The 12,851-nt window shown below is 36.2% G+C and overlaps 1 protein-coding gene across 2 annotated transcripts in view; it reads left to right on the top strand.

The window, feature by feature from the left end:
- The window catches only part of LOC133516148 (suppressor of lurcher protein 1-like), a 90,690-nt gene that overhangs the window by 41,272 nt on the left and 36,567 nt on the right, over positions 1–12,851 (top strand). For both annotated transcript variants that reach the window (XM_061848925.1, XM_061848927.1), the window contains exons 3-4: positions 7,473–7,545; positions 10,797–10,977. In XM_061848925.1, coding sequence (XP_061704909.1) covers positions 7,473–7,545; positions 10,797–10,977 — 254 coding nt within the window. The remainder of the gene's footprint in view (positions 1–7,472; positions 7,546–10,796; positions 10,978–12,851) is intronic.

The following is a 12,851-nucleotide window of genomic DNA, read 5'->3' on the forward strand; positions in this document are numbered from 1 at the left end:
TTGCACGCCTGGGCAAATTATGGAACATGTATTTTTAATTATTTTGTACATTGTGCTTCGGGGGAAATTAAGAGAGACGTGAAAATTTTAAAAACGGTACATATCTAAAGACACTACATTTGCACTAAATAAAAAATAGATTTTTTTTACCGGAAGTTTGTCAAAAAGTAAATAGAATTAATCGCTACGAACTGCAAGCGAAGGTGGTTGGCAGCACGCGGCGCGGGGCGCGCGGGGCGGGGAGATAGCGCAGCGCGCAGCTAGGGTTTGCAATATCCGACAATATTTCGGATCCGGATACATAGAAATAGGATATCAAGAACGACTGTCAAACTTCAAAAGTGCGACCAAAAATGAAATGCAAGTTTGTGCGTAAATTGTCTATGTGAGATCAAAAATAGTGATGTCATGTTACAACATATTAATAATCTATCGGTGTTTGACTGCTTTATCGACTACTTATTCAAATGTGTTTGATTGTATAAAAAAATTTTATACGAGTAGGTATGAAGTCGCTTCCCTTATGGTCATATAGGGCCCAAAAGGTGCCTTTGATGAAACCAGCATCATATTTTAGTATGTTGTTAAGCATGTTATTCTGACTAAAAAACCATCGAGAGACAGTTTCTAACGTGGTTAAGTCACCAGTTATGACGTCATCAAAATGGCCGGTGCCGTGTTCAGAATATTGCGTATACCACAGCAAGTATATCACATGTAAGCTTGTGTGGGGTGTCATAAAAAGCAAAATTAAATGCGCTACAATATCGTTTATACATTTGATCTTGTAAATACCATAGTTTGCGAGAAATTTTAAGTTTTATTTAAATTTTCCCGAAAAAAAATCCGTTTCTTGTTTTCATCAACTTTACTAGTAACTTTACAGGAAGACATTGTATCAAGATTCAAGATATGAATGCTACATTAATAAGCTATAAAATTCCATTAAAATTTTGAAAATCGGTTTATAAACAAGCATATTACACTATTTTTGTTCCATACCGGATGACACCACCAAGAGTCGGATGGCTGTTTCAATACAATTTGCAAGGCAAATGATGTTTAAGTAAAGGTAACTTGCTGAACGATATTTATAGTAAAGTAATATTTTCGATAAAAGTATTATTATCAAAATTAAGAATACTGAGATAGTTTTATTGTAATTTACTCCGGCTCTAGCTAATTAAAGTTACACACTAATTAAACAAAAATATTTATTTTTTTACGTATTATTTTGTCCCAGAGCATGCACCTTCGCATGCGCAAAGCATAGTGTATTTAAATCCGTGTTATACTCACCCACACCCTGTACAGCGTTCTTTGCACTTGCAAGACAATAGCTCCTTGCAGAGGTGTACGTTGGTCCATCATTTTTCTTTCGCCAAGCCTAGTTGCAAGAATCTAGCATTTGTGGGTCGCTATTCAGGTAAATTGGTCCCAATGTGGGTCTGTTAAGCCCTTTTTATATGCTGTAGGAGAGGATCCTGTTGAAGGAATATACTCGATCGCTCTGGTTTTTCCTAAACAAGATCCTCCTCGCAGTATTTACATTACCTATTTGTGTCACTACTGGGAAGTTATATGTAGGGTTTGCAATTAGAATATTGTGATATTCTAATTATTCGAATATCCACCAAAATAAATATCCGAATAAACTGATTTAGATAACACAGAAATAACGTTTTTAACTATGTTTTAATACAATGATATCACCCCAACTAATTTTAAATGATTACTTGATTACTATAATAGCTAACATAATGTTATCTCTAAGGAGGGTTTATATCTGGATTAGCTGGTGCATAGTTGGAAATACATCCAATGCCTCACCTCGTGTTCATTCGTCATGAAATACTAACTATGAAGTGACCCAAAAAGAATCTTGGCCTTTGACACAAGAACAACGTCACTCTGCTCTATTCTGCACCACTCCACGCTAGTTGGATACTCCGAGGGCGTTTTAGGGCTACATCGCTCCTGTGGTATATCTTTTCACAGCCCGATTCTCTCCCGTCCACTCCAAGTGACCAAGCCTGCGAAGTCGTGCGGCTATAATCTCGCTAATTATATTGGGTGCCGCAACTAGCTACTCTAGCTCCCTATTTTTCCTACGCTTTCATCTTCTCTATCTTCATCTCTGATAGGTCCCAGAATATTCCGCCAGAATTTCGTCTTCTTCACTAAGAACTTGTTCTTTTTTTTCTGATTTAGAGTCCAAGTGTAATACTTACCGATGTCATTCATTAAAATCTAATTATTATCTTATAGACTTGAATCATGGACAATCTACTGATCAGCTTGGACACTAGAACTCGGCGAAGCGCTGCTGAGCATCTTAGGGCATTTTGGATTCGAACATCTATCTCCTCTTCCCGATTACTTTAGGTAGGTCTTTTCTTTTCGATCTGCGGTGGCAACATGGTTCTATTTTTATCACTTGTCACTATGCCCTTCATGACAAATGATAAAGAGCCGACCATCTTAGCCCTATTCATTTGGAGATATTCTAGTGGTTGATTATCAGACCAATTTTCTCTCCTTCCTACTCTACTATCCTAGCCTTGGCCTTCAGGTTGCTTTTGTTTTGAGCCTATAGCCCCAAGTCATCAGGATATCCAATGATCTAATGTTTGCATTAAGCAACATTCGCATTCATTGTATAAAGTTACTGCGTGACATGATGTACCTATCAAAATTGATGTGCTGTTAGTATTTGAATTGATTAAATATATGAAAATACTATATTTAAATGACAAAATGGTATGAAATTATTCATAAATTTCATTAGAAAATTGTTCCCGTTATAGGTCAATAACCATATTTAACGGATCCGTAATATCCGGATCTTATGACCCGATATCCGGATATTTCGGATATCCGGATCTCAAACCCTACGCGCAGCGATTGTTCCGAGACAGTTTGTTTGACACTTTTGACGGGCAACGAGCACAAATCTTTCTTCTGGCATTAAAACGGAACTATTGTTTTAAGCAATCATTGAGTGAACTAAGTAGTCTAACGTTTTCGTAAGTATATGGAAAAACGCGATTTTTCGAATTTAACAAACATTGAGTGTACCTGTATTTAATTTGTTGACTGTCTGTCTGCATACTCGACGACCGGTTTGGCCTAGTGGGTAGTGACCCTGCCTACGAAGCTGATGGTCCCGGGTTCAAATCCTGGTAAGGGCATTTATTCGTGTGATGAGCATGGATATTTGTTCCTGAGTCATGGGTGTTTTCTATGTATTTAAGTATTTATAAATATTTATATATTATATATATCGTTGTCTAAGTACCCTCAACACAAGCCTTATTGAGCTTACTGTGGGACTTAGTCAATTTGTGTAATAATGTCCTATAATATTTATTTATTATTATTATTTATTATACTCAGAAACCCTACTATTTTTGCAGTACATGCCACTACTCGTGCCTCAAGAGCCGTGCTTCGTCGGTGCATCTACGCGCGTTCCTTCTCTTGCCACTAATCACGCGCTTGTCGCTTCTGTGTATTTATTGCTCTACGTTTTTGGTACTTGATTACAAAACTGCATGTTCCGTATAAAAATGCCAATTTTTTATGGGGTGCGAATGTAAACAAAATCAAATGAATATGATTGCATCAATTTCCAATAGTATTAAAATTTCCCCCGAAGTACAACGACAGTAAAACATGAAAAACTACTTTCCGGGTGTCGCACCATGGTGCGAATTTGACATTGGATTTAGATATTTTTTCTAATTATTTACTCAATTTGCACCGAGTACATTACTTTCCCCAGACCCGCAATGGCCAAAATAGATTTTTTTAAATGTTGTTTTTTTTTTACCTGTTCCGTAGCTTAAATTAACATAAATAACACGTGCGAATTTAGATATAAGTGTTGTAAAACGTACGCCAAATTACACCGAGTACACCTTTTTTCTCTTCTTAGTTATAACCATTACATTATTTTCAGCCGATTTCACCCCTTTCCGGGGGGGGGGGTGAATTTAGTAACGATTGTATGAAGTTCGATTTTTAGCCCATACAAAACAATCCGTAGTGATTTTATTAGTCCTTAGAATTAGTTCCTGACTTTAGTGAAATTTGAGTTAATTTGACCGTACTATTCATAATTCTGAACTAATTTTTAAGACATTCGTGCCAGACAGACTTCCTGCAGCAAACAACGTGTTTCGACTCTCGGGGAGCTAGGTTTTTAGCTTTTGCAAGGCTTGATGTTCATTTTCGCATTAATCTTGCTTCATACGAAGAGGCGAACTGTGACTAGCGTGCAGTTACATTCTCAACGCATACTCATGTACCTTTTAATACCATCAAACATTTTAGTCTATTTCTCAAAATATGCACGATGATCGATGATAGTGGTTCTTTCAACCCCGTTCTACCTTACGGTTTTTCGCTGTAAATAAAGCCAAATAAAGCGAATAAATTATATTAGAAAGAACATTAAATTCTACAAATAAAATAGCGTCATTTGCTGTCATAACATATTATATTACGGTAAACTGCGAGTCCACTAGCTAAACTTTATCCAGACAAAACGAAGCCTGAAAGGTTTAATTGCACGTATATTTACTAAATGATACCATTCCCTTTATTTATTTTCTCCACTTATCTGTACAGCTTTGTAGCTTTAAGTACTGGCTATTCGGGTTTTATTTACTTACATCAGCTTCTCAGAACAGATTTCGTGAATATATTATGTACCTACATCAAGAATGTAGTCAAATAAAAAACTTATGCAACTAAGTAAGTACAAAAGATCAGAACTCATACTTTATGTTGCATTTTTGTTGTAGTTAAAGTTACTGATACGCTGACTGTAAATTTATGTATGTGTTACATTTTTTTTTTGTTTCCAAATTAGAAACATGTTTTGAAAATTTACACCAATTTCCGAGAACATTTCTAAATTTACGAAATTTGTGTACTTTATAAATTCTTATAATATATTATTTGACAAATGAACAGGAAGCCCTAAACGATTCACTAATATAACGAATCTAACCCACACTGAACTAGTGTTATAATGATGAAAAAAGTGGTTGTGACATAATTGGACAGACAGAAGGACATGACGAATCTATAAGGGTTCCGTTTTTTTGGCCATTTGGCTACGGAACCCTAAATAGTCGATTAAAAAAATAATATGTAAATATTTCGAATGCTGAAAAATTGTCTATTCATCTGTGATATTTCTTTTTCTTATAGAATCAAAATGATAATTATCTTAGTTGGTCAGTTAGGTCAGCGTTATTTCATGCACATTTTCTTGTAAGTTATGCCTTATCAATCTACAGTCGCCATCAGAAATATCGGAGCGGCCGAGATACAAATATCTGAACACGCCTCTATTGTCAAGGCGTTAGAGTGCGTTTTCAAATACACCACCTTGGCCGCTCCGATATATCTGATGGCGACTGTAGCTATTAAATCAAGGCTTAAAACTTCGTGTGCCTTTGTTCGCAGAATATCAGAGCATGTGGCTTAATAGTTACTATGGCTCACGAAGGTCTTGTGTTCAAGTATAGCTCAATAACTTTGCGTGTTCTATTTAAATTGGTTTTTAATTTACGGATGTAGTGTATCGTATTTAAATACTTACTAAACAAACTATTTATGTAACCTAACCCGGCTGTTTGCTGCCTTCCCTTCCCTACAGAATCAGACTTGTTACAGTGTAAGTACATAAGATTCCGTAAAAACCCGTTTTTAGTAAAAACGCGTTTTCCTTACTCAACATTAATTTTCCGTATCGCCTCTGTGAAAACGCGTTTTCACTAGTAAAAATTACTTTTCCGTAAGGCTTCGGTGTAAACTAGTTTTAACTAAAAAACCCAATTAAAACTAGTTTTCACCAAGGCGTTTCGGAAAAGTAGATTCAACTAGTGATAACGCGTTTTCACTGACGCGATACGGAAAACGAATGTAAGGAAAACGGGTTTTTACGGTAACATATACATTGGCATTTTTGATGAGGGCAGGACGACGCAGCGGGTATTATCAAGATACCTAGTTACATCTTTGATGCATGAACATGGAACATGTGCCATTATGAATGCTTTCATACGGCGTTCAATAGTGTTGGAATAGTCCATTATCCAGTTTTTAGGGTTCCGTAGTCAACTAGGAACCCTTATAGTTCCGCCATGTCCGTCTGTCTGTCTGTCTGTCCAAGGCTTTGCTCCGTGGTCGTTAGTGCTAGAAAGCTGAAATTTGGCATGCATCAATAAAGTCGACAAAGTCGTACAATAAAATTTAAAAATTTAATTTTTTTAGGGTACCACGGGTGGTGTAGGGGAACACGTAAAGTGGGGGTGAACATTTTTTTTTGCTTCAACCCTACAGTGTGGGATATCGTTGGAAAGGTCTTTCAAAACTAATAGGGGTCTTCGACAAACATTTCTTGATAAAGTGAATATATTCGGAGATAATTACTCCGAAAGAAAAAAAAAATGTGTCCCCCCCCTCTAACTTTTGAACCATAGGTTCAAAAAATATGAAAAAAATCTTGGAAGTAGAGCTTAAGAAAGACATTAAATGAAAACTATAGCGGATATGATCAGTTTAGCTGTTTTTGAGTTATCGCAAAAAGTTTCCCCTTCATAGTAAAAAGACGTACACCCACAGTTCATCCCTTGGTTAACAATCTACCATACTTTAAGCTCCAGTTTAGCTTATTGTGACGGAAGAGTAACTACGGAATCCTACTCTGAGCATGGCCCGACATGCTCTTGGGCGGTTTTGTTATTTATTTTTGCGGGAATGGCTGATGGTTTAATGCCAAGATGAAAAAATAATCAAGATCAAAGGATTATGGTTAAGGCTATTGGGACGGTGAACATCTAATTGTATGTCATTTCCCTATGTTATACAACTTACATCTTTCTCTGTTATAGTTTGGAATCTAGAAGAGCACCATCTATGATTAGCTTTTATCTGCCTTCCTAATTGCTAAAGATGATGAAAACCATCATTCTCGGACCTTAGGGTTGCTACTAATTTAAAAATAGGAATAAAATATCAATATCAATCAGAATGTCTAGATCATTCCCCAATAATTTTATTATAAACCATAACATCAGTGTGTCATATTCAATGTACTTGAGTATCTAATAGAATAGCTACGTGTCTGTCGTAAAACAGCAAATGACACAAACAGCATTATGATTTCGGTTTTATTTGACTATAAAAGATACCGGGGTTATGTCTCCAATCAGATTTCACAGAGCTACTGGGTGTGTGTCTAGTTTTCCAGCGGTACATATTGAATGAATACCATTTTATTGTATATTGGAAGTTACTTAAATATTACATTTCTAAGGGGACCGAGTACTTTTTAATTAAGTCGTTATATTCTTTTAAACACTTAACATATACGAAACCATATGGGTTCCGATTTTGCAATTTTGGCTACGGATCTCTAAAATGATTTTAAATAAAAAAATTTTTTTCTTTTTCAGACATCAACTGCGCTTATTCTGCTCATCCACTTATCTCTGCACACGGTAGATGAAGGACTCGCTATAAATCCCGGTGGGTGTGAAATTCCCTTACTTATTTTATTAGCACATACTCCATTCGGTGCGCGTAAAAATATGTTGCTACTTATTTTTTTACTAACCAGTTGATGATGATGTTTTTGTCAAATAGGTTTTCATGTTATTATGATGCGTTCTTTAGTAGAATTACAGGCGAATGCCTATGAGCCAAATGAGTACAACCAAAATTACCGCAATTTACCGGCATTTGAGATTTAAAATGCTTTATTTGTAAAGTGGTGTCAACTTGCAGCACAATATGTCTCACCAGTTGGAGAAACAGAACGAAAAACAAAAAAGAGATTAGTTCCAAGTTTAAAAAAAAACGTATAATGCTGGACTTTACTTTTCTATCTTGCTGTCATACACTGTTATAATTTTTGATAGGCCTATAAGTGCATGATAAATAAAATAGTATTAACCCTCGTCATCAATAGCGCTCGAAATCGGCATCTGTGTCATTTTGATTGCATTAATCACCAATCCGTCACCCGCGTTCAAACTCGATACCAATGCATTTGCCCATGCAGAGAACCCATCAGTCACTCGTGTCACCCCGAACCGATTCCCATTTATTAGAAACATTGAACCGAAGAAAGATAAATACCGATAAATAATTTAAAAGCTTCTGGCTCGCTAGGACACGGGCGGCATATAATTGAATTTTCCCTGATTTCCTCTGGCAGTTTTAACAAATTGCTAAAGACAGGATACCGGAAAGGAGAAATGTGGTGCCTTATTAGATTTCGCCTGTTGATTAATTGGGTTATATAGTCCTTCTTGTTAATGGAAGATGTTGAGGTCTTAATTAACCTTACTTAATCTTAAATGGATGGAAGCGACTTAGGAGTAAAGTTTAGGTACTCTCAGTGCTTTGCGGGAAAATTTTCGAGCAATTCCCTAATGATTGGTTGGGTATGTTATTCAGTTTTCACCTAGACACTCATCTTAGTAGCTATGTGTATATTGTAATAATATGCTTATTATTATGCAATGAACTATCAGAGAAGTCAAGGATATATGCCGTTTTTATATAAAGTGAGGGAACATGATATGATCCATTTCATATTATGTATTCGCTTAAATGGCGCAAAGTTTATTTAAACTCTATATCCCCGAAACACAAACTGAAACGTTGCGTACGTTTATTTTCAATTTTGCTAAAACATCTTGGATTTCTCATTTTCACACCGAACGAGATTACATGAGGTAAAACAAAGTTCATATACGAGATTTAGTCTTAAATATTCATCGGCACAAACTCGTTTTAGGCATGAGCGCAATAACTGCCACCTTTTGGAGATCACCATGAAATAAGTAGGTAATATTCCTTTAGGAATGGACATTACTGTTTCTGATGCTGAATATTTTTTTTTATACAGGTGCCAAAGGTATGTCTCTTTTACGAGCCAGCCAGTTAAGCCAACTTGCTAAAAACTGTTTTACAGAAATAAGCAAAGTATTAATTTCAGTTATAATAACTTTTTATGTATGCAACGAATTGAACAAAATAATAAAAAAATATATACAAAATTTAAACTACTACACCAAAAAGAAACTATAATTGCGTCGTGTCGTGCCGAGCACGCGTGTTTGTCGGTATTAGGTTTCATTTATGATACGGTGCAAAATATGGCTTGCGTTACGGTGTTTCAATATTTTCATTGAAAATGGTCTAAAAAGTAAATTCATATTTCTACATAGCTGCTTTAATAATATAAACCAAATTGATAAACGGAACCACTGTCCACATACCGCATTGGAACTTAGCCAGTTTGCACGCGTAATACTCGCGCATTATTTTCCTTATCGTCATAACACGTTTTATAATATAGAGTAATGGAAAACCTAATGGGCGTTATTTATGGGTAAACTCATCCAAAGCGTTTGCTAAGCCCATTAAGTTTTAGGTACTAATCATTTTTACCATACATGTAAATAAATACAACGAGAATAAAATTCTACCACTGTGCGTGTACCGCCACTGATTTGAAATAAATATTGCATAAGGTAAGGTAGGTACATCTTTTCTTACAACGGGGATCATACATCTGTTAATGTTCAACCCAATGAACCTTTGTCATCATTTAATTTAACCCCCACAGGTACAGTTAGCTACAGAGATAGTTTATCCCCCTGCATTGTTTGTTTGCAGGGGGGTCAACTACTACTTATGCAGCTGCCTGTGTTAATATAAGTAATATTCACTTATACATACATATAAATTAACCTCTGCATCAACATATTCGGATGAAAATTCTTTGAGGTACTTTCTTACTCGTATATCCACACTTATTACTTTTTGCAAAAAATAAATACAGTTTTCACGTACGTATCTAAATGATACATGTTATATTGCTGTTCTCTTTTATAAGTACATATCTACGCTTATTTCCTTCAGATGTGATATTACGTAGAGATACTTTGTATGTTATTACAATCATTTCATCCCTCTTTCTAATGTCAGCTCCAATATGAAGATAATTTTATTTTACTTCGCTTATAGCTTAGCTGTCATATTTATGGCACAAACTTTGGTGCTGTTTGAAATTGGACTGTATATACTTAAAATGAGTTTCATTAGTCTTATTTTTTTTATGAACCTTTAATATAATCATGGGGCCTGTAATAAGAGCAAAAAATTAAACTACAATCTGACGTTTCAAACTGATCAACATTTGTTCAGCGACTGAAAATGTATTGCGGATTTTGTTATGTTTAAAGCGCTACAAGCAACTTCAATTACAAAGACGATGACGTATATTGAAATAATATTTAATTAATACGAAAAATAGGAAGTCTAAAGACTTCATTATTTTTGAAAGATCACCGTTTTTACCATCTAAGTTTTAATTTTATACCACGTCCGTGGCAAACAAGCATACGGCCCGTCTGATGGTAAGCAGTCACCATAGCCTATGGACGCCTGCAACACCATGTTTTAATTATTTGCTCGTGTTACAGGTCCCACCCGATATTATATGGGTAACTAATTCTATCTTGTTTTTAATAACGTTCTTGCCACCTGTGTGTGAAATTTTTTATCATTGAAATACAAGTTTTCAATTAATGAACGTAATATTTAGAGCATATTAACACAACAAACAATTAGTACACTATAAAATAAAAGATACTTCAAGAAATATTGATAATTTCAGACTAATTAATGATACTAATAAGCTAGTACGACGAACGTTTATTATGCCTGTTAAAAGTAATTTTATGTCCATTTTCTTTTCTCGCCAGGCTGTACTTGCATCCGCTTCACCTCGACGCTCGGCAAGGAGCGCGGCACCTTCAGTAGCCCAGACTACCCGCGCGCCTACCCGCCGCACCTCGACTGCGTGCTCTACACCTTCCTCGCCGCGCCACACGAGATCGTCGAGCTCGTCTTTACAGACTTCGACGTCTACAAGGAACATCTTGAGTAAGTATTCAACGTTATACAAGTTTTTTGTACGTTTATGAGATGCGGAGTAAGTAATAATATATCAATAATTGGCGTACGGATGTGACGACCCCATCGCTCTCTGGTTTTCCCAGTGCAATCAGACAACGCAGGGCAGCTTTTGGTGAGTTGTTGAGGAGTAGCGACTCTACGTATCCGAATGCTCCTGCTCCTGCTAGGCGAGCATCATTTTCCTCGCTTTGTCCCACTCGCGTTGTCGCGTTGAAAACTAATTCCAAGAATTGGTGTAAGCACTAGTTTTTACGAAAGAGACTGCCATCTGATCCTTCAACCCAGAGGGTAAACTAGGCGTTAAGTATTGTGATTGGTCTGGTTTCCTCACGATGTTTTCCTTCATCGAAAAACGACTGGTAAATATCAAATGATATTTCGCACATAAGTTCCGAAAAACTCATTGGTACCAGTCGGGGTTTGAACTTTTGAACCTGTGACTTCCGGATTACCGTATAGGCGAGTCACTGTCTGCCAGAAATAAAATTGTATACCATTTTATTAGGCAGGCGTCCAGTTTTATATTGCATAGCCTACTATTTAGTCCATCGCTCTCACCCAATAGCCCAGTTTATTTTAGATTCCATCAACTCAATAGTCTTTACACCAAGGTGTGTGGGTGCCAGGGCGTGTGCTGCCTATGCGTCCGTCCCATGATACGGGCAAAGGCAGCATCAGCTTAGTGTACCTTCTTACATTTCATTCAAGTTTGACGACCGGTCTGGCCTCGTGGGTAGTGACCCTGCCTATGAAGCCGATGGTTCCGGGTTCAAATCCTGGTAAGGGCATTTATTCGTGTGATGAGCATGGATATTTGTTCCCGAGTCATGGGTGTTTTCTATGTATTTAAGTATTTATAAATATTTATATATTATATATATCGTTGTCTAAGTACCCTCAACACAAGCCTTATTGAGCTTACTGTGGGACTTAGTCAATTTGTGTAATAATGTCCTATAATATTTATTTATTTATTTATTTATTCAAGTGTCAAAAGGGCCTCAACGTGTTGGCTTCGTGATAGGAAAGACATAGACCAATCTAAGTTAACAGCGATTTTGACAGCCCAGACTGTGAATGTGTTATGTAAACGTCATAATTTGATAGAAGTATGACGTATAAAATAACCCTTGCACAGTAGTAGCTTGGTCTAACTCTATTAATAGCAAATCTTTTAAATTCTGCTCCTGCTCTGCGCCGCAACAGCTTTCTTTGCACAACACAAGGAGTTCAAAGTTGTAATTGTAAGTGCCTAAAATAAAGAAATAAACGGAAGTACATACGCCCACATAGCGCAAAGTGGAATACTTTTCCAGAAATCCAACTTGTCAACAAATCCAGTTACTAAAATAGATCATATCTGTTTTATTACTTGTAACTGGGTGGGGGTGTTTATAGACGGATTCAATTATTTCTATATATACTTACTTCTGGTAAGATGTGTATGGGAGAAAGAAGCTACGTCTGATCTCGGCGGAGTAGATACCTTCGAAACATTAATATAACCACAATTAACCGTTACCTTAGATAAAATTAATGTTCTAAAACAGTCACAAAGAACTTAAAATCCCAAGTATAATATAATTTCCTCCATTCAATATTAGAGTATAAAAAATTTATTTTTTCTTTTAACGTAAATATAACCGTTCCAAGGATCAATTTACATTTCTGTCACAACGCAAGCAGTAAAACCGTCGATGTGAACGGCTAAAGACAGCCATTTCAATGGCAATAAACACGTATTGTGGAACCCTTGACATGGCGTTTTTCAAGCAGTTTCGTCTTACGCTATTAAATGGATATAGTTATATTATGCGGGATATATTTAAAAATATTTGCAA

Source organism: Cydia pomonella, chromosome 3 (genome assembly GCF_033807575.1).
Source record: "Cydia pomonella isolate Wapato2018A chromosome 3, ilCydPomo1, whole genome shotgun sequence".
Taxonomy (NCBI): domain Eukaryota; kingdom Metazoa; phylum Arthropoda; class Insecta; order Lepidoptera; family Tortricidae; genus Cydia; species Cydia pomonella.